Source organism: Equus przewalskii, chromosome 19, assembly GCF_037783145.1.
Source record: "Equus przewalskii isolate Varuska chromosome 19, EquPr2, whole genome shotgun sequence".
NCBI lineage: Eukaryota > Metazoa > Chordata > Mammalia > Perissodactyla > Equidae > Equus > Equus przewalskii.
The window spans coordinates 63,426,504-63,450,369 of record NC_091849.1 but is presented as its reverse complement, the minus strand read 5'-3'; the positions used below and the strand labels follow the sequence as shown (position 1 = coordinate 63,450,369).

The 23,866-nt window shown below is 42.2% G+C and overlaps 1 protein-coding gene across 26 annotated transcripts in view; it reads right to left on the bottom strand.

Annotated features, from left to right (window-relative positions):
• The window catches only part of RIMS1 (regulating synaptic membrane exocytosis 1), a 418,478-nt gene that overhangs the window by 338,877 nt on the left and 55,735 nt on the right, over positions 1-23,866 (bottom strand). For 24 of the 26 annotated variants that reach the window (XM_070584895.1, XM_070584896.1, XM_070584897.1 and 21 more), the window contains exon 2: positions 3,802-3,882. The exons of the other annotated variants lie outside the window; for them this stretch is intronic. In XM_070584895.1, the coding sequence (XP_070440996.1) occupies positions 3,802-3,882 (81 nt within the window). The remainder of the gene's footprint in view (positions 1-3,801; positions 3,883-23,866) is intronic. 26 annotated transcript variants of the gene reach the window in all.

Below are 23,866 nucleotides of genomic sequence, written 5' to 3'. Positions count from 1 at the left end.
TACCTACTGAACCATTCATCCTTCAAAATTCACATATCTACGCAGGCTCCTTAAATCCTCCCCGGCCATATCAACTCCAAACAGAATAAATCATTTTCTCCTTTTTAACATACTTTTAGTGTTGCATTTATCAAGTAGTATTAGAATTTATTTGATTATATAACTGCCACCTCTAACTTGAGAGGGAACTCTCAAGACAGGAATTCTATCTCATTTGTCATCAATGCATCTTATACCCAAGGAATAGCAGGCATAAGACTCAATTTGTTGCACTCCACTAATATTTGTGATATATTACTTTGATTAAATGAAGACAACTTATGCAGCATGCTAAAATATGACTCAGTGACATTTTAATAATAACTGAAGATGAATCTTTGGATCGTTTACATACACAGTTACCAAAAATGTAAAGTATACTGACATGTGCATCTCTCAATCTGGACCTGCAAAAGAGAAGGTACCAAGTAATACAATATAGTCACCTATTTCCTGTCTACCTACCACTCGTCTCTCTCTGCTACTCAGTCAAGCACGTCGAAAAGGTCATGTACGACCACCACCTCCTTTTCCTGACTTCTCAGTTCCTCCTCACTCTACAGAAATAGAGTAGTTCCCTCCACTTAGATAAAACTTCTATGGCAAATGCCACCAGTGACCTCTACATGGCCAAATCCAGAGGACGTTTCTCATCTCTGAAGTTTCCTACTGACTTTCTGCTGCATCTGGTAAACTGGGCATTCCCCTGGAATCCCTCTACTGACTTGGCTTCTGGCCCTCCTGCCCCTGGAAACACCATTTCTCAGCTGATTGGGATGCTCTTCCTTCACTCACTCCTCCAGCATCGACTTTCCCAGTTAACTGAGGGCTTCAGGTTCACATACCCAACCATTTCTGGGACCCAAACCCTTGGATAACACACAGGCAGCTCAAAATCATGACATCGAGTCTGAATTCCTCACTACCCACCTACACCTAGGCCTGGTCTGCTTCTTTAATTCCACTTCTCAGTTGGTGGTCCTTACTCACCCAGACCATTGACGTGCCAGTCTCCCTAAACACTCTCCTTACAAATCATGTTCAAGGACAACCAAGGCCTGCCCGCCTACCTTCTCCTTCAGCTCCTGACACATCTCCATCCCACACCCTCCACCCCTCCTGTGGGTCAACACCTCCACCTTTCTCTGGGCTGGACAACAGTCTATTCTCTCATCTGCTCCTGTTCTGCCCACGTGATAGTCACGTTCCATTTTCCCCACTTCTGCCAAAGTTAGTAACACATATGTTATACATACACACACATATATATAATGCAAATTTGACTGAGCCACTCTCCTAATTAAAACCCACTAGTTGGGGCCAGCTCGGTGGCGCAGCGGTTAAGTGCACATGTTGCGCTTCTCAGCAGCCCAGGGTTCGCCGGTTCGGATCCCAGGTGTGGACGTGGCACCGCTTGGCAAGCCTGCTGTGGTAGGCGTCCCACATATAAAGTAAAGGAAGATGGGCACGGATGTTAGCTCAGGGCCAGGCTTCCTCAGCAAAAAAGAGGAGGACTGGCAGTAGTTAGCTCAGGGCTAATCTTCCTCAAAAAAAAAAAAAAAAAAAAAACCACGACTAGTGCATCTTTATAACTATAGCGTTTACTAAGTTCTCTATTTTGACCCAGTTATCATAACCAGAAATCTAAGTTCATCCTACAGTATTAACCCAGGATGCATTCTTACATTTTCTATTGTCTTCTATTTCATTTGAAATTAGAAAACAAAAAACCCGAGAAACTAGTCTTTACTGATTTTCAGACCCACAAATAGACTGTGGGTCACAAATGTAAAAACACTCACCTACAGGCTGAAGCCCATCCTGAGGCCCACCTCAACCCATCGTTGCCCTTTTCCTGACAACCTAGAGAGGCGCTTCTGTGGTCACGGAGGGCTCAGCTCACAAACGGCACCCTCTACAGGGGACCGGTAGAAATAAGGGGTGAATTGCAAACTTTAAATGTTTCAAGTCACCTAAAGGGAGGTTCACTAATTAACTAGAAAAGCATAGAAGGGTTGTCAGAAAGGAGGCTCTCAAGAGGCTGCAGGGGCCTCTTCTCCTCGGTCCCCCACTCAGAGGGGCCCCAGTAAAGTTCCACCAGGCGCAGTGTTAGTAGAACAGATTTCCACAACAAAAGTCTATGGAAAGTAAAAACAAAACAAGAGGAAAGAATCATCTAGAGTCTTGTTGGAAGGCTCACAATTGCTGCTTCACATCTAATAACTCAATTTGAAGTGGACCCGGGAGCAAGCGGGACCAATTAAAACGGAACTGCAATACGTGGAATGCAATGTTCCAAAATCAATGGCAATTCCTCAAAGAATTTTCCCAGAAGTTACTTGAATCCCAATATAACAGAAGTAAAAAGTTTCCCAATGCCTAGAGCATAAGATGGAAAGTGGGGATCATAAGTTTTCTATGAATTATGAAGGTAAGTTCCATCATCGGGAAAATGGCTTTACAGTAAGAACATTTACAGAAAATAATGTGGCAACATCATCAAGAGTATTCCTTCTAACTTTGCACTTTTTTCAACGTAATTATAAATCATTTCTACTATGGTTAAATCAAAAGTATTTTTATTCCTTGAAAAGTCCTAATTAAATGTAGACGATACTCAAGAATACTTATTGAGATAAAATCTACATCCCATCTATTGAGCCTCTTGAAATTTAGTTACCAAAATTTTATATCCTAAAACATAAATAATTTTAAATTATTTGTGATTGTATATAATAGACAAAATATAAGCATTTAACCGGTTTATTTAATTTCAGTCTTTGTCAGTGTTAATAAAAACTTGTCACAGCAAAAGAATTACAAAAATTTATTCTCATAGCCTTTTGACAATTTTATCACTATTTTGCTTTTACTTCAAAGAATTCTCAGATAGCTAAAGAAATCCATGGAATATCAGTCTTAGGACACATTTCTTCAAAGGCTTTTGCTGAAAACCTTGGAAGGAGGCATTTCCCCCGGTAGTAACTACTTGGCTGTGGTGGTTATGCCAAGAGCATGGCTGCTGAGACATTTCAGGCAATGTTTCATCTTCCTTACCAGAAGCATAATTCTATTCAGAAGACTGAATATATCCTGTTACTCTGCAGAATTCTAAAGTCTTTACATTTTATCGCATCAAAATTCACACTCGAAACCCAGAGCTGATTCATTTAGCTTCCTCTCCACTTCATGCTTCCTCTTGGGTTGGTCCTTTAACTCTTCACTAGCAACTACACTGGAGGTTGAAATAATGAAAATGTAACTAGATGGGCAATCGCTCTTTTAGATTGTCCATTACCTTTAAGTAATGTGGCGTGAGGGTGGACAGCAGACTACCCATGCATGTCCCTTATTTACACGCTCCTCCCCCCTCCTCCCTCTGTCTCCCCCATACTCGTCCCTCCTCCCTTCTCCTCCTCCTCCCCTCTATCTACCTGCTCTCCCTACTTTCCTGAAGCCTTAGGGTCCAGCTCACATCCAAAAGGTACAGAACTGCTGCTACCCTAGAACCCTAAAAACGTGTCCTTTTCCTCTAATTGGCTTCAGGCTTCCAATATGGCATTAGAAACATCACTTAACAAGATACATACTCCAGAGCTCATTTTTCATGTTACTTTTATCTAATTCAAGGGTAGCCTTATAAGGAACATACATCAGAGTAGCAGAGTATTACACCCACATGCAATGTGAATTAATAACTCCATACCCAGTGACCGTAAAAGAGACGACATTTTCAGTCAATAAAACCAATGCCATACTCACGGTGGTGGTTGGTGGGGCTGGTTTTCAGCATTTCTCGGTGTTTTGCAGGCAGCAGGCTTCGCCATGTCCCTGACAACACACCTGGGGCGCATGATAGACAGCACAACGCACTATTAATTATAAAACGGGTAGAACACATCTAGAAATTAAACACGGCACTGAAAACACAGTCTAAGGGAAACCTCCACAAGCCCCTTCAGTGTCAGCCTGGAGCCCTGGAAAAGCCCTTCGAGGCAGAAATCTTTGACTCAGGCTTCTAAGAGCTCAGTTACACCTAAATAAAATCTGTGCTAGCCTCTGGATCTGATTTTCCTTTTAGCACCAATGAAATGACTGCCAGCCACTTTCCCCATAGAAGAAATGCTACCAAAATCTTTGGCCTCACCATATGAAGACATCTAAAAGCTTAAAAATAGAAACGGCTGTTGTGTTGATACACTACAAGAGGGGCAGGATTTTCTGTGGCTTTGGCTATTTTACCAAAAGATATGGACTGTTGTTTCATGATTCATCACCACACAGGTCCCTGTCTTTAAGCAAAAAGAGGCCTTATTGGCCTCAAGGCAGACCCCGTGGACAAAATCTCCTTCAAGCTAAGAAAAGAGGAAGAGTTAGAAGGAAATATTCATATATAAACTATGCGTGTGTGTGTAAAATAAATAAAGAAGATACCTCCAAAATGTGAAAAAAAAAAATAGTCAAAGGTCTTTGTGCCTTTGGTCTTCTACCATAGAATAAAGATGGGTGCAGAGGGTGGACGGACAACGTCCCAAAGCCCAAGGGCAGAGGAGGAGTTAGACACCCTCACCCTCCTGTCGACAGGGCTTAGGGAGCATCTGAGAGAGCTGTCAGCAGAAGTCAGAAACACCCCCATCCGAGGCTGACTTGGACAGCTTAGATACACCTCCACCTCAGAAGCTTTGAACAAGCACTGCCCTGGACAGCGAAGCCTTGGTCCTAAACCCGAGACCCCACGTCTGAGACCGCTATACGGAAACGCCCCTAGGACCCAGGATTCTCAAGCAGGAACCAGGTTCTTAGCAGTCCCAGAGGCTTCTTGGAGGTGTGACTACACTGCCAATATTAAGGCCAGTAGTGCTATTCAGACATGGGTGGCTGGCGAGGCAGTGGCAGATAAACTGCTTCCCAGAGCTAATAGCTGCATGGCAAAATTCTCCACTTCTGAAAGAAATGGTACAGGAAGACATGGACACAACGCACAGAAACGTGCACACACACACTGCTCATTCCAAACAAAGGCAGGGACGACTTAGAGACCGATGTGTAACGTGACAAGGAAAGAACGCTGGGCCATTTCAAGGCCTCAGCCTTCCTCCTGGGAGAAAAGGGAGCAAGTAGGACTTGTGGAGACCAATGCTCAGCTCTTGATGGACTGGTCAAGAGATGGAGTCAAAAGCATCCACAGGAACACAAACCTGTGCTTGTTCCAGGCTCACAGGAGGAGAAGGCACCAGGGTTAAGAACATTTAAGAAGACAGGTGTCAGGGAGGAGCAATATCCCAGGATGGATCTCTGAGTTCAGCAATTGTAACCTAACTCACCCACAGTACAGTGCCTGGGAAGTTAAATTTCACAGAACTGGAAAATCTTTAGCAATTCTCACTCAACTAAAAATAGCACCCACAGCATGCTTAGTCTACATGCACTGGTTTGTGAAAATATTGGAAATATCACCAACTTTGGAAAAATTTCTGAAGAATTATATCTATGAGAAGCCACAGGCAAACTTCTGTCTTAGTCCATTTCTTTCTCTCCCTAAAGTTTCATGTATTTATGCAAAGCTTTGAAATAAAAGAAATCTATCACTTAAGACTTTCCATTAAATATGCTTTTGAGTGACTCTTTTCTAATAAATGTGGACTATCAGCCAGCACTAAGGGTAGGCTTCTCAGGACACTTCTGTTTTGAGTGGAAGAGCAGGTCTACCTAAGGAAACTCTCTGATCTGAAGCGCCCAGTGGTCTCAGCTTAAAATTACGACAGCTGACATACCACTTCAGTCTGTACGGGCCAGAGAACCTGTCAAATAAAAGCTCTACTCGCATTTCTGAACCTTAAAATTTTATTAGATAATGAAAATAAGCACATCCATATTTAAAAACAATGTATTTAGAACTAACTTAAATATGTTTAATTTACTTAAAATATACTTACTTCTATTAATATATTTTAATTAATTTATTGAAAAACAACATATTTTTCATACTAACATATCCTGACCACAGGCCTAGATGATACAGCTAGCTATTTAATCTGTGTTTTCAGGGGAAAAGCTATTTGTTTCAGATTGCTACTTATTCAACCAGTTTGAGGGGACTCTCTAAACTACGGTAACACATACTCCTACATTTTTTAATTTGACTTCTTTTTAGGTGAAATTTCTGCCAGGTATAAGAAAGTAAACATAAAAAGCTTGTGCTCAGATAGATAGATAAAAAAATTTTAATACACTCATAAGATTTTTGTTAGCCTGCACGCATTAACATTTCTTTAAAACTGTAATTGAATTGTTGTGTCTCACACATCAGTTTGGAGAGAGAAACCATAATGATTTTGACAGTTCTAACCTGTGGAAATCTTTCAGCCCGGCACTTTCCATTATCTGCCATGCACCAAACTTATAAAAACATATATCCCGCACACTTTAAGAAACACAACAATTATATCTTAGCGTGCTGTGGCTGCTAAGGGTCTTTCTCTTCCTAGGATTTATTCCTTCAGTCAGACACAAGGAGGTACAATGCTACCCCATGCTGACTGCCCGGAATCACTGTGGATCAAGAAACCAGGAGTCCCGGGCGTGTGACTTATTCTTTGCCACGTCCTTAATGACCCAGGGATTCAGGTACGGACTCTGAGCAGCCTTCAAACTGCCATGCGGGTTTCCTCATCACTCCGCATCACTTAAGATGTATGCAAACGAGATACTCCGCCCTCGGACGCCCCTCCCGACTCCGCCCACGGACCCCTCTCCCGACTCCGCCCCTGGACGCCCCTCCCGACTCCGCCCTCGGACCCCTCTCCTGACTCCGCCCTCCGACCGCTCTCCCGACTCCGCCCTCGGACGCCCCTCCCGACTCCGCCCCTGGACCGCTCTCCCGACTCCGCCCTCGGACGCCCCTCCCGACTCCTCCCCCGGACCCCGCTCCCGACTCCTCCCCCGGACCCCTCTCCCGACTCCGCCCTCGGACGCCCCTCCCGACTCCTACCCCGGACCCCTCTCCCGACTCCTCCCCCGGACCCCTCTCCCGACTCCGCCCTCCGACCGCTCTCCCGACTCCGCCCTCCGACCGCTCTCCCGACTCCGCCCTCGGACGCCCCTCCCGACTCCGCCCCTGGACCGCTCTCCCGACTCCGCCCCCGGACCCCTCTCCCGACTCCACCCTCGGACACCCCTCCCGACTCCGCCCTCGGACGCCACTCCCGAATCCGTTCCGGGACGCCCCTTCCGACCCCGCCCCTCGCTGCCGGGTGATGAATGGCTGCAATCAATGCAGGCACGCAGCCCAAGCACCGGCCCGGCCTCTCAGCCTCTTCCCCGCCCTACAGGGAGAAGCTGCATTGCACAAGCCCGCCAATGAGGCAGTAGAAAGGCTGTCCTCTCACAAACAGGAATTAAACGTGCACCCAGACACTTAGAGTACGTGAATTAGAAATTCTAAAGGCCTTCTAGAAACACAATTGACATAATTGCTTTTATCTCTTTTGAGGATCCATTTTGGTGCTTGCAATCACTAGCCACCCACCTCTGGCTCCTCCACCTGCAAAAAACCCCCAAAACCTACTGTTTTTTGAAAATTTATCTCAATTGGAACCTAACCTAGATTGTTTTGTTTTTCATGACTAATGTTAGGAAACTGGTTACTGTGCACTAAGCTGCCAAGGAGATGAGGACGAGTTTACAATTTTGTTCTCAATCTTTTGGTTTCTGAGTTATACGGATGTTGCTCTGTCATCAGTAGCGACAACAGTGACATCCCAACAGCCGTGGGGAAGGTGTCTGGTCTTCCTCGTCCAGGGCTGCCCCGGCCTGCACCTGTCATCAGAGACCTGGGCAGTTAAAATAATGCGAGGTCGAGAAAGTGAGACATTCTTCAAATATTGTCTTCTGATTGCTGACCACTGATTAAAAATGCATAGAAACAAGGAAAAGTAGACAAGAAGAGACCTCAGAGGCTCTGGAGCAGCCATTTTCTTCTACACCTCTGGTTCAGTGCCTCAAACCCCTCCTCACAGGGCGCGAGACAAAAGAACCTAAAATATACGCTAAATTCCCACCTCCAACCCGACCCTCCCTTCACTCCAGACATCCAACTGCCTCCTCAACACCGTCACCTGTATTTCTAATAAAGCTCTCAAAATCAACATTTCCATCGTGGAATTCCATGTCTTTCCCGGCAAAACCTGATGCTCCAGCAGCCACCTCCATCTTGACCGACTGCAAACACATTTCCCTGCCTGCTATTGCTAAAAACTTTAGACGCCATTCCTCTTTTCTCACACACTTCCCATCCAATCCACCAGGCGGGTTCTACTTCCAAGCCATGTGCAGAATCCGACCATTGCTGCCCTCCTCCCCCATCGCCACCCTGTCCTGGGCTAGGCTCACCTCCACCTGAGATTGCCACAGGAGAGCTGTAACTGGGTCCAGACGTTTGCCCTGCTCCTCGGGTCTATTCTCAACACAACAGCCAGAGTGACTCCTGAGAGATGAATCAGATCATGACGCCTCTGCTCTAAATCTTGTAAGGCCCCCCCCCCCCCCCACTCATGATAAAAGGCAGAGTCCTTAGAATCCAGTCTGCCTCCCGTGATTCTCAGAGCTCATCTCCGGGTACTCGCCCCACCTGCCCACGCTGCTCCAGCCACAGCGGCCTCCTTGCTGGTCTTCTGCAAACAACCAGGCACCATCTTGCCTTGGGGCCTTTGCACCGCATTCCTCCTCGTGTCTAGAATGCCCTTTCCCGATAGTGATATGACTAATCCCCTTGCTCCTTCAAGTCTTTGCTAAAATGTCAGTTGTTGATGGCTCCTGCCCTGATTATCCTCCTCCCTGCTATAATCTGTGCCCCCCACACCACATACTTGCAGTGCTCTTAGCTTGCTGCGCTACTTACTAAAACTTACTGCCTCCCACTGCTGAGACAGGACCTGCTCAAGAGGAGGAATCTGCTTGGTTCACTGACATATGCCAAGAGCCCAGAACAGTGCCTGACACAATAGTCACTCACCCACATATTTGTAATATGAATGAATAAGACAAAAAGGACAAAAAGCTGTAGATTTCAAACTTGAGTAACTTAACATGTTAAAACATAGTGATTTAGAATGGATTCTAGGTAAAATTTTTGTTTTTGCAATAATGGGTATTTCTATAAAATATATACAAAAGATAAATTCATTTACAAACAACAAGTTTTATAATTTGAATCACTCCACTAAATTTGTTTTTATATGGTTTGACTAAGGTTCACTCTCTTTCTGAACAAGGTATTTCTCAGCATAGGATTCATTTGGTGGAAAAGACTCTTTAATGCCCCATTATTGCTTTGACCCAGTGAGATGCTATTTAACATCTAGTGTACTGAAATTTTATCAAGTAAAACTTTAAAATAATTGTATAGGAGGCAGTTTCTTAATAGCAAAGAGAAAAAATTAATCCCCTTCTCTTCAGATTTTTTTTAAACAGGGTAGGAAAATAGGAACTCCTATTTATTTAAGATCTACTGTGCACCAAAATGTATACAGCAAATCTCATTTAATCTTCACACTACCCTACAAGAGATACGATTGTCCCATTGGACAGATGAAGAAACTGCAGATCTGAGATTAAATTATTTTCTTAATGGTAAGTGGCAAGTGTTGATGTTTTAAGAAGCCAAGATTTGTATCAAGGTTTATTTGGCATCAAAGGTGATACCCTTTTCATCATTCCAAGCTGCCTCCTGACATTAATACTTAAGACATGAATGGAAACTAATAAAAATCAGTCATGAAGTTACAGAGTCCAATCTCAGAAATGTTTCAATACCATTGATTTCATGATATAGGCACAGTGTTGAAACTATTCAAATAACCACACGTAACTGAGTGTTCTTTAAAGATTATTCTAGTATCTCAGGACCATAGTCTCCAAATAGAACAGCAGGACAATGATGACAGCAGGGTGTGGACCTGCTAAATTAGCTGCATAGAGTGACCTTAAGACCAAGGGGAAAACTACAGAATGTGGAATGCAAGACAGCTCATCTGGTTCACAGAAAGAGCTGATATAAGAAAAAGCATCAAGAAAGCTAAAAAGCTAAAAGATAATTTATTTGCAAGACAAATATAATGCAACTGATAAAAATCTCTTCAGATATATTTTTCAAAGGAGGTCTTCAAAAGTGGTCTTCTATTTCCCTTCACAAAGAATATGTGTGACTACTATTCTTGCACAAGAGGAAAGCTGAAAAATATTTTAAAAAGTGAGTTTTAAAAAGTTGCATATTCACGTCAATTGAACAGGCATAAATGAGCATGTGATTGTCACTCTCAAGATGCAGATGGAGCAGAGAAAATTCTGCACCAGCAGGAGGGCGAGCACTGGTATTTTGAAAGGCCAGATGCACTGACCTCAAGTCATCAGGGCCTATTACGTCTCTGACACGCATTCAGGGAACCTTCAAAAGCTACAGAAGAGTAATTTTTATTTTACAAAAGACGCAGAGGACACGCGAAGTAGGATTCTCTCTCTAGGGAAAGGGAAGCAAGCTGGGCATTTTTCACTGTGAGTGATGAGGACTCTGAACCTCCCCTGAAGTGGCCAGGGAGTTATTCACAAAACCAGACAAAAAAGTATAGGATTCTAAAATAAAGCTGATAACAAGATAAAGGTACAGTACAGAGATTAGTGGGTGATTTTAAATTTTGGAAAAATCAATATTTCAAAGACTGTAAGAAAGAAAATAATAGGTAGGAAGTCAAGTCCTGGGTTTCTGGATTATTCAAACCTGCCCTGTTCATCATCCCCGCCACTCTGGAACACTACCAGGCTTGCCTCTACAAGATCCTCGCATCATTCCCGACATTGCAGTAAATGAGCAATTAACCTCTTTTTATGCAAGCTACCATTTTTGTTAACACAATCAGTTTTTTCCTCCATCCACCAATTGTTGAAACATTACACCAACCTGTGGATTTATATCTGCTGCCTTTCCCCCACAGGGTCCTGTTGACATCTTTCTACTTACTGACCCGCGTGCATTTGCCAAAAGCCCCCTGCTGCCTGCAAAACACAACAGAGCTATGAAAAACTCCACAGCATCAGAATTCCCTGCCACTAAACCTGCACAAGAGACCTTCTCTTCACTCCATAGAGGGGAAATCTTCCAAGAAGATTCTCTCAGGATAACAGTCCATGAGATTCATTTTGGAAAGGTTTTGGAGAGTGAACATCATCTCTCCACCTCTCCTCATGTTTCCCCCTCAGCTCCTGGAGGCAGAAACTTTTGCTCAAAACCCCTTCCCCACTCCTACCCCAGTCAGGGCTGCAGGAGGTGTGAGGGAGCTCTCTCCTCCCAACCACTGTCCACCAATAGTCACGTTTCCCTGGAGAGACGGGGTACCAATTTCTTCTTGGGAGTACAATTCATCGTTTCAAAAATCACTTGATATCTGTGAAGTACTTTGTTTTGAGCAAATAAATTATTGCATTGTCATTCAAGTTTTAGCAAGAGGCACACGTCTGTAACTGAATATTTCGAGTTGTTAGCACCTCGCACTCCCATGCCACATTTCAGTGTTGCAGGAGAATAATGGATAGCTGTCAGACAATGGTTATCTACAGTCTAGATGTCCAGGGTAAAGAATGGCATTTGGTAGAAGAGAGAGATGAATGGTATTTGTACAGATTATTGCCAGAACTGTTTTGCAACTAACAATTTTTCTGCTTTTTATTTGTAACACAAAACCATAAATCCTTGAGTAACGGTTTTAGGGTAGTTCTACATATCTAAGTGTGCCTTTTCTCCGCAAGCATTCATTCTCCTCCGTCATGGGGGAGCCAGATAGCTAAACAGATTATCTACTAAGAGGTCTATAATAGTTCCTTGGTGGGATTTAAGTGGATTTTAAATAGATAAAATAAAATGAGAAAATGAAACTTGGAGAAGCATTAATGAAATATTTCAGGCATTGCTTTCCATTAATTGTAACTGCTTTGTCAACTCACTCACCTGCCGAGAAAGTTAGAGAGAGACTGGAACCAATCAGGTCTTAAAGGACGTTGTGCACGGACTATGACTTGTTCATAAATATCCAAGTACTGTATAAGACATATATGCTATTCATCTTCTATTGTAAGTAAATATTGTTTATTTTGTCAAGAAGCTACAATGATTCTTTTACCTAACATATGACAAAAGAATGAAATCAAATAATTTTGACTCTTCAATGGAAACTTTAATACCTGAGTTTGATTGCTTCTTTGTCTTAATATTTTTTGCTTTCACAGTGAGAAAAACAAAAATCTTGTAAATAACTTTTTTTAATTCCCTTCATCCAAACTGATGAAAATATGAACAGATATTTAGGAAAATACTGATGAAAGGTGTGATATTTGAAAGCTAATCCAGTGCATAGGACTGCTCACCTTACCTCTCACTGACAAGGCTGGATATTCTCCAAGCCGTCTGCTCTCCCTCTTGACTTGGTAGGACTGTCATTCTTGAGGCTTCGGATGGGCTGATGGTTCCTAAATTGTCATTTCCAGACTTCGCCTCCCATTCTCTGTCAGGTCTTAAAACAGTATCTATCTAAAAACCTTACTAACAACTGAGCTTAACAGACTAAAATACTGAACTCATTATTCCTCCTCCTCTCACACTTAAACACCTCCCAAATTCTACACAGCAGTCAATTAAATCTCCTCATGATGTTCATAACCTTGATGCCACCACGACCTCTCACTCTCCACAATGGCCAACAAATCACTGAGTCCTCTGGCAACTCCTTTAAAGGATCTCTTGAAATTTCCCTTTCTCATTTATGTCTACACTTCCAAATTCATTTTCTCTCTTGAATGAACTGCCAGAGTAGTCTTTCTCAAGTTCCATTCTCTCCTATTCACAGATTCTACAAAAGGGCTTCACATACCCCACTATATAAACACATTCACAGCTGTCTCTTTCCAGGGTATTTCATCTACAAACTCCCTCCTTCACTAACCTCTTCCTCTTAATGCCTAACCTAGCCCATTCTCAAGTCAAGTAAATCTATTTCAAATTTTTAGAACATAATTTTGTCATATTCATCTCCATTCCATTTGCCATTTTTCTTACTTAAAATTATCTGCCTCCTTTTCCCTCTCTGTTAATTTTTAGTTCTTTCAAAATTCAACTCAAATGTACTGAACTCCAGGAAGCTTTCCAGGTTAAGGACTCTCATTACTCCTTCACCAATATCTTCTGAAAAATTGTCCTTATATAGGCATGAAAGACTTTGTTTAATAGTTATAGCCCAAGTACTGGGAAGAAGTTCAAAAAATGTCTGCTCTGGGTATAGTACATGAAATGGAAGCACGTCCCAAAGACCAGGCTGGGAAGCCCTGATGATTATGACAACTTTGTGATCAATGAGCAAATATTTATAGGACACCTGCTGTGTGCCATGCAAGTGTCATGATCACAACCTGATACAAAGTCAGACTGTCCATTAGTAATGTGGTAACAACAACAACGACTTACATCTATTGAGCATTTGTCACATGGTAGGGACTTTGTTAAGCCCCTGACCTGCATTAACTCATTTGATGCTCACAGCAACTCCATGTGGAAGGCAGGTGAAACAACAGCCACTCACCGAGTATTCACGAAGACTGCTCCGTGCAGCCTGCAACAGTATTAGTTCCACGAGTTGAACTCTATTGATATACCATTTCATTTCCTTGAAATTGCTTAAATTATTCCTTTTTTAATATAAAAAATTAATTATCTTCAAATGCAGATAAAAATAACATGCTTAAGTGCAGGAATCTAGATTAATAATGCAATAAAGGCTGCCTCTTTTCCCACCAAAAATGTTAAATAAAGTTCATTTATTTTGAAGAACATAACTCTAGTCCACTATACTTTTAATGTGTATGTATACTGTCAGGTTACTTAGTGTTCCTGAAGGTCATAAGATAATCTTAATTACATTATCATAGATAACTAATGTTCACTTTGCTCTTCAGTATCACTTCCAGAGTTCCAGGTGGTCACTCCTGCGATTTACTTGGTATATGCTTCTTTCTTACGGATCCATGGGTATAGGATAACATTAGAAGTTTTCAAACTCTAAGACTGAAATTTGTCACCCTTTCCATCCAAGACACTAACCTCTTCTACAGCCTTCATGCTTCTGCTGTTGACAAATCAAAAACCACAGAGAACTCACTAGCCTTCAGTGAAGATTTCTGATTATTGGAAGAGTCTTTTTAAATGTTTACTGAAATCTGTCTCTAGGTAACTTCCACACCAGTCCTAACTCAGCCCTTGAAAAGCCATATGGAACAAGCTTGCTGCCTTTGAAGAAGACACTTCTTCAGGGATGTGAATTCCTGTGAGCCCTGCATCCTCTCTCCTCTTTCTCACCAGTCCCTTGAGCATCTTTCATGAGGCATGTGCTCCAGAGACCTGCCCCTTCTAGCTGCTCTTCTTTTGGTTAACAGTTCTCTTAAAAGTCAACTCCCCTTCTTGTGCAATATTTTCACGCTAAGTCCACAGGAAAGAATACAAACTCTAATTTTATAACCCTCTCTACTAGCCAAGTCATATAAAAAGGAAACTGAGAGAAGTGACATTCAGGGGAAATTATCTCTGAGTGGCTTCCAAACCTGGTCACACGTCAGAATCATCTAAAAAGGTTTTTAAAGGAACAAATTTCTGGGTCTCAGCCCAAAATGACAGAGCTGGAGTTCGGCTCCCAGGGACTTTCCTGATTAGCTTCGCCGGGTGATTCTAATACGTCCAGGCAGGTGTCTGGGAACTGCTGATGAAGAACGAGCCATTCATTCGCTCCACTGGACAGTCTGAGTCCTTTCCTCAGAGGAAGCTAAACCACACGAAGTCTCCCAACCTGGACCACATCATTGGAGTCCCTCATGAGATGGCTTCATGTCAACTGCATTTTAATGTCATGGCCTCAGCTTTTATGACAGGTCGGCACAAGAAACAGTGGCATGAAGTCAGCTTCTCCATTTGCTGTGAAATACTGGTGAGGTCCCTGTCTATTACATCAGTTTGAGTCCTTTCTATAAAACTCCACATGATTTTTTTTCCCAAATTTTAGCACCGAGAAAAATGTCATTTCTTGTTTATTACAAATATCTATCATTATTTCTTTCGGTCAGGGTTCCAAAGAAGCTCAGAGGAAAACTTAAAGTGTATCATAACAACTCTGTTAACATGGTAAGCATGTTTATAATCTCATTTTTTTTCTTGATTATAAGTTTCAATTTCTATTTCGCTAATGTTTTATCTTGAACTCTTTTTGATAAAAGCAAAACAGAATCATACAAAGAAAGAGAAAAGTTAAAACTTTATCTCTTACAAGAAAAACATTAAAAGACTCAATTTTTCTTAAGTTTGAAGAATCTAAAATGCCTTATAGAGCATAGTCTGGCCTCTAGTATATGTTGGTAAATAATTATGATGATGATGACATCTCACTTAAGTTGAAAAGTTATAGAAAATCAGCATGTCAGAAAGAATGTCTCCTGGAAACACTCCATAGGAATTAAGTAATATTATCACACAGAAGATAATGGTTTCATGATCAAAGAAATTAGGGAAACATTAAGTTAAACAGGTTGAGCAGGTTTTTTAACTGCATAACTTTTCAGAATCTTCAAAATGCTAGGGTTCATTGTTCACTTCTAAATAGAAGCATAAGAGTAGTATTCAGTTTTGGAAACGGTGAAGGGACACTTCTTAGTAACTGCAACATGAGAAATATACATTACCCAAGAGATGTACTCAACGCTGGGCAAGTTATTCCAGGCGGCAACACAGAATAGAAACATGGTGCTTAACATCAGTCAGGAAGATCTACAGTTGGCCACCTCTTTGTCTAAAAGCATCACTATGTTTAGCTGAACACAGGCAACTTCCTCACATTTTGCTCCATTGAATACATGTGTCATTCAAGTCTTCAAAAGTCCATCTTCCAAGTAAGACAATACAGTTTTGGAATAGATATTTTTCTCCACTCTTACAAATTAATTTCACTGAGAGATGACACACACAAGTTACTTAATAAATTCTTTCATGACTAAGCAGCCAATGTAAACTCACCAGAGACAGACTTTGACCTAAACTAACAATTCTTTGTGCAAAGCCTAGACTTTTTGTTTGTTGGTTTTTTTGCACAGGTAGCAATGTATATTTTTATGTAAACTTTAAGAGAAATAACTAATAAGTTATAGAAATCCCAACATACTTTTTTGCAACTCCTAATTTGACGTATGGGGAATAAAAACATAATCAGTGCAGTAGGTAGACTGCATCTGCCACCCTAATAGTAAAGAGGAAATATTACAAACTCTTAACATTTCTACTCTTCATACACACATTTTACATATTTATTTTTCAGGCAAATAATTGTATAGAAAATTTTATTTGTATAGAAAATTGTACAGAAAAATTTGGAGGGACAATGAGTTATTTTCTCTAAAACCACATAATTATCTTACCGAAAAAATTTCAATTTTTTCTCATGCATAAAATTGAGTAGTAAATCAACCAGAAAGATGTGGCATTGGCAAGATTGTCTTATCTATTCAAATCACCTATAATTTTATTGCTATGTAACTCAAGATGAGTTACTTTAGAAATAATATTTTAGGTTTTGACACTGATTTAAAAATGACTGATCCTTCACTGATCCAGTGAAATAAAATTAAATATTTGACTTTATCAAAATTAAAAATTTTGCCCCCAGAAGACACTATTAAAATCATAAATATGCAAGCCATAGATCGAGAGAAAATATGTACAATCTACATCTTACTATACAATACTTACATGAACATACACACATCTTGTATTCAGAATATATAAAGAATTCTTATAAAGCAATAAAAAAGCAACCTGTCCTATGACCTAGACATCCATTCCCAGGTATTTATCCAAGAGACAGGAAAATATATGTCTACAAAATGATTCATACAAGAATGTTCATAGTATCCTTATTCATAATAGCCTAAAATTAGAAACAACCCAGGTGTCCATCAAGAGAAGAAGTGACTGAAAGGAATCACAGAATAGTCCTACAATGGGATTACATGGAGATTACTGAAAAGGCAAATTTTTTCCCAATATTTCACACAAAATATTACTTAAGAATTGTATTAGCATTTATGGCTAGAAAATATCCCCAAATTGGTATTTTGAAAGACTTGGCCTACATTTTATAGAGAACTGAAAATATGTCCTAAGCCATGTGCCTTATGATAAGGCAAATGACATTTATTCCCTAAGAAATTCTGAGCGTTAGTTGCAATTTCTTTTCTTTTATTTCTTTCTTTCTTTTTTTTTGGTGAGGAAGATTGGCCATAAGATAATGTCTGTTGCCAATCTTCCTCTTTTTTTTTGTTCTCCCCAAAATCCCGGTATATAGTTGTATATCCTAGTTGTAAGTTATTCTAGTTCTTCTATGTGGGATACTCACACAGCATGGCTTGATGAGTGGTGCATAGGTCCATGCCCAGGATCTGAATCAGGGAAACCCAGGCCACCAAGGCAGAGGGCATGAACTTAAGCACTTGGCCACTGGGCTGGCCCTCTAGCTGCAATTTTTAAGAGCAACATCTCATAATAAAAGGTTTTAAAAATTATTTTTATTTGAAAAATCCAAAAAGTCATGAAAGTCCCATCAATTCCTATTACTTTAAAAATTATATGAATAAGTGAAATTTAGCCATCACAACATTCCAAACCTCTTTAATCTATCGCTTCTAAAGGCATAAATAGTTTAAGACTCTAAGAGCATACTGTAAAAAGCACACTTCTGTAGCTTCGGCCTATGAGAAGAAGCACGAAGAGAGTCTCAGAGCTGTAATTCCTGCGTCCTTATTAGAGATAAGCTCTAATGCAGCTCAGCGGTCTCAACAGAGGAGCAGGTGCCTTTGCTCTAGCTGTTCTCCTCATTGGAAACTCAGCCCTACATGGACTGAAAAGCCTGGAGAGTCAGCTGGAAGTCACCAAATTAAGCTATTTCAATGTACCTTCATTCTAAGAGGTAAGTATGTTTTTATATTAAGGAAAGAAACTAATTTTGAAAGGGAAAAGAACAGTCGTAATGAGAGAGTATGAAATAATGGAAAAAATAATGAGAAGTCAGTCAGAACGTTAACAAGCTTGGATAGACAATTTTACCGCAATGCATCCAGTTCTCTGCTTTAAAGTTCTTTCCCCTCTGTGTTTGATTAAATTACTGTTCAAAAATATTCACTTTCTCACTCCCATAGCACTTGTCCACTTCTTGTTGCTGGTTCAGCCATGCCACTTGCTTCAGCATCATGGCAGCCAACATGTACTTCCTGCCCTTGAGCTTGGGCTTGGCCATGTGACTTGCTTTGGCCAATGGGCTGTTAGCAATTGACAAGACGCGACCAGAAAGGGCTTCAGATGTGCTCGTGCATTCATACGTTGAGGCTTGCTCTCCTGAACAGCAGTGAGCGTGAGACAGACCGGTAGCTCGAAGCCAACCCCTAGTCAAGCCCAGATCGGGTCCTTCCACACCGCCAAGCTAAAGAGGCGATAGTAAGCTCAACTAACATCGGCAGGCACACTCCAGCCATCCCACAGAAGTTTGAAAGTTAAATGCTTATGCCCTGAGACTCTCATGGCTCATTTCTCCTCCTTCCTCCAGAATCACTGGCAGGCCCCATGGAAGATTCTATATATACAGTTTCAAAGATGGATTTTTCTTCCCACTGTGGCAGGTCCAGCCTCCACCCCATGTTTTCATGATACTCAGGTGCCAGGTGTCCAAATATTTCATAGTAGGCACCTTCCCTAGGCCTATTCTCTGAGGATAGGGCACCACCTTCCCTCAGGACCTACTTAACGCTCATTCAGATGGTTTCCCAAAGTCCTCTCAAATTTCTTAATTTTAGCTAAAGCTAATTCATAATAATATCAATGAGAATGATCAAAATCCTCATGAAGGCCAGGACTTGGTTCATTTGATTCATTGCTATGTCTCTAATTCCTAGAAAATTGTCTGCCATACGGTAGGTGCTCAGTATGTATTTGCTGAATAAATGGATAAATGTGTTGGCACTTTTTTCGATATAGATAATGGCTATGTTGCACAGGGGCCTGTAGTACACTCACTCAAAAGATAGTTACTAGAGAATTCTGGGATGTAATGGGGGAAAACTGGTAGGATCACAGTGCTTTTCCCGGAATTTCATAAGTTATTCCATGTAGGTTTCCCGCCAACTCCACATAATAGTACATAACATGGTACATTATTGCTACTCAGTGTAAGTGGGGTCGGGCCTGGACGTGATGGAAACTGGCACTGGAGAGATGGTCACTCCAGAGTTGTGACCGGCAATCTGAACCTCCATCTGATCTCAGCCCATGAGCCGTGGGTCGACAAAGATGACAACTATACACCCAAATCCAACTGCCCATTTTCATCTCACCAGGGAGCAAGAACATCGTCTTAGGGGCCGACTCCGTGGCCAAGTGGTTAAGTTCCTGCACTCCGCTTCTGTGGCCCAGGGTTTCCCTGGTTTAGATCCTGGGCAGGGACAGGGCATCGCTCATCAGGCCATGCTGAGACGGCATCCCACTTAGGAGAACTAGAAGGACCTACAACTGAAATATACAACTATGTACTGGGGGGATTTGGGAGAAGAAGAAAAGAAGATTGACAACAGATGTTAGCTCAGGTGCCAATGTCTAAAAAAAAGAAAATAAATAGATAGATAGATAGATAGATAGATAGATATACCATCCTATATACCCCCTCTGTTATCCATTAAAAAAAGAGAATGTTGTCTTAGAAAGGCAGTACGGTAGAACAGCAGGCAAGGGGTCAGAAGAACTGAGTTCTAGGCGTGGCTTGCCACTTGCTGACTAGGAAACGTCAGGTACAAACTTTCTGACCCCCATTATCATCGTGCACAGTGGGCATAACACATGCGGACCCTCTCTGGGAGGGTTGTGGGCAGAAGCGAATGAAGTACTGTGTATAAAATGCAGTGAAGACGCTCAAGCATCATCCAATTGTACAGGATTGTTTTAAAAAGGTATTCTTCCACTCCACTCGAAAACTGACGTTGGAAATGGAGGGACTCCAAAGCTGTTGTATGTGAGACGAGGTTGAATAACACCACCATCGCGAGGCTCAGCGCCAGGCAGATCCAAGAGCAAGAAAGAAAGAAGACAAGACCCTCCTGCAACAGGAGCTGACCACGCTGAAGCTGAACTGGGGCTTAGGAAGGAAAAAAGGAAGCAAAAAAGGCTCCATTTACCACGTTTGCAATCTCCTGAAGGAAACATGATCTGAACGATCCATCACCGACAGGACAGGCAGCACAAGGGGAAGAGCGCACCCTGGTCCCCACGCAGTCATCACCGTCCCCGCGGTCAACGCATCCCCAGCACATTTGACGTCTGCGCGCTGATCTTGAGAAAGAATTTAAACACCAAGCTTTACAGCTCCTTGCAGAATGAGTACGCATTGTAAATGTTACCTTATCTGAGACTTCTGTGTAAGAGTCCAACAAAATACGTCAACATGAAAGGAGCAAGCGCAAGAGCCTCGCTTCAGCCTTCTGCCTGGAGCTTTCTTTCTTTCTTTTCTTTTTTTAAGAGGAAGTTTGCATTATTTCATCACTTTGGATAAAAATGCATCAGACTATAGCTCTTAAAAACTAGCTTGAAAGGTAGACGCTGTCTTAGTAACAAAAATATGTTTTTGGAGGAAAGCTTAGATAGCAAGTTATTTTTTTTTAAATAAGTCTTAAAACGTTGGGACAAATAATAGTTATCAAACACTCATACACAAATTGTGGAAGACTTCTAAATTATTCTGATAAACTTGCAACTGAAGGTTTTCCAAGAAGTTATTTGTTAATTCACTTTGACTCACTTCACCAAATCCTAATGACAGGCTCAAATGCACGAGTCTCCACCGTGGAGGGCTAATTATTCCGCATCCAAGGTCTTGTTTTCTCCTGTCCAGAATGATTTTCTGGGTAGTCAACTAGTATCTGGAGTTCCCCCACCTTGAGGCTTCCATTATAACTACTTCCTTAAGTTTTCTAAATACAGACATAATAAACACACTACAGAATTCACTCACGTGAAGTGCACAGTTATATGTGCTTTGATAAATGCAGTCTTTTAACGACCACAGCCAAAATACAGAACATTTCTCTCACCCGAAAGAAGCTCTCTCCTGTCCTGTTAGAGTCAGTCTCCTCCCTTCTGCTCTCCCCTCTTTCCCACTCAACCCCATGACAACCACAGATGTCTTTTTATGTCCATAAGTTCCCCCTTTCTAGAATGATAAATAAATGGAATCATCCATGATATAGCCTTTATTTGTATGACTTTTTTCACTTAGCACAATATATCTGAGACTCATTTGTGTTGTTGCAAGTATGGTAGCTGCCTCCTTCTTAATGCTTCGTAGTGCTGCATCTTACATCGTTTATTCACTCACCAGTGGACAGCCCTTTTATTGTGTCTAGTTTTTGCGTGTTGTGACTAAAACCTCTGTGAATATGGACGACAGGTCTCTGCGAAGGTGCATGTCCGCATTTCTCCTGGGTAAATACTTAGGAGTGGAGCTGTTGGGCTACACGGCAGGCGCACGCTAATTTTATAAGAACCTGCCAGACTGTCCTCAAAGTGGCTCACTTCACTTTCCCGCCAGCCGTGCAGGAGAGTTCCAGTTTCTCCATCTTTAACTGTTCAACGGAAACCTTATAATTAATCATTGTATATGAACCCACAGGATGACTTGACAATTGATAGCCATTTGAAGTTAGGTGTAACATTTATGAATATTAAGAGTTTGCCTATCTCATTTCATTCTTCCTGTATCTCTACAAGAAGAGTATGCATAATATCCTCATGCTTCAGATGAAAACACTGAAGCTTAGAGTAGCTAATTTGCCCACAGAACCACTGGCAGACCTGGAACTTTGTCTGAGGCAGTCTGATTCCAAGGCCGCTGGAGTGTGCAGGAAACAATTGGGGTTGCCTATAAACATATATTTAATGACACACGGAAAACAGAGCATGGAGCTGTTCTTCCTCACTCTTCTTCACTCCTGATCTTTGGAGAAAGACAAGGAGAGCATACTTACATGACTTAAAAGCCCTTCCTTGCTAACCTTCTATGCCCAGACCCAGGGATAGAGGAGGCGACATTCCTGAGGAAGCTGGCCTCCCAAAATAGGATGCTGAGACCAAAGTTGCAAGTCACGCTCATTCTGCCATCCCTACTCCATACAGATCCTGAAACCGCATTAAGATATTGCATTGAGCGGCATAAAAATGCACCCACAAGCACTTAGATGGGCAAGTTCTCATCCTACAGAAATGTCTTCGCACAGTTTGAAGTGCACTTGCCTAGTCACCAGGGACAAGGTCGGTCAGCAGGGACCCTGCGATTTAATTGTCCCTGCCTCTGCTCTGCAGCCTGAACAGGCTTACGCCCTCATTCTATTTATGGGCTGAGGAGGCAACTTAGGTTCTTCTAACATAGAGAGACTGAAAATACAAGGTGGTCTGATTTGGCACAGTCAGCATCTCCACACATGCCCAGGCCACCCCTGCTCTGACGGCCTGAAGGCTGCCCAGCTCACTTCAGTGGGCAGTGTGCTTTCTCGCCGTGTCCTTGGGCTGGCGCTGCCCATCCCTGCTGCTCGGTCTTCTCTTATCACCATCCATGAAATTATTAGGGCCCATGTAACATTACTAGGAAACCCACACTTTGCACACCTATTATGTGTCAGGCATTTTGATAAGTGCAGCAAAAATACCATGTTGTTTGATATCTTTGTAATATCCTTATTGTCTGTACCGTACACAGGGGAAACTGAGTCTTAGAGAGCTATGTGGCACATCCAAGATGACACAGACACATTACCAGGTTCAAGGCCAGGCAACCTCGCTTCAGAGGCCACACTGTCCAGCACCTTGCTCTCCTGTGCTGATGAGCTCCAATCAGATGGAGGGTCTGTGTGGGGATGAACACGGGGCCCAAAGCCGAGAGCTTGGTCAGTCTGCGAGCCCACCAAGACCACGCTGTGCCCCAACTTGGAATGCTTCTCTAACCTGTGCCTGCCTGAGGACCCTTTACATTTTCTTCAAGGCCAAATTCTAGGGTCACTTCTTGAATCTCTTGATAATTCACATAGAAGTTTTGTATTCTGTGTTCCTGTCGTCTCTGACATCTCCAGCTAGCAGTTATGGCTGCCTGATAATAATTTGCTTTTAAGAGAGTCTTCTTCATTAAACTAGGAGATATCTGAGACAAAACACTTAATCTCACTTCCCTTGCTGTGCCAATCAAAATCAACTAAGTTATGCTGCACACTAGACACACGCTGGACACACGCTGGATATCACACTGGAAATGTGCTGGACACACACTGGACACCACATTGGACACATGCTGGACACAACACTGGACACCACATGGAACACGTGCTGGAAACATACTGGACACGCACTGGACAGATGCTGGACAGCACACTGGACACATGCAGAACACACTCAGGACACACACTGGACACCACACTGGGTGCGCTGGACACCACACTGGACCAAAGCTGGACACACGCTGGACATGCACTGGGCACTCGCTGGACACATTGGACACACACTGGACACCATGCTGGTCACATGCTGGACCATGCTGGACACATACAGGACACAAGCTGGACATACACTGGACACACGCTGGACACCACACTGGACACGCACTGGACATGCACTGGACACCACACTGGACACATGCTGGACACACACTGGAAACCACACTGGACACCA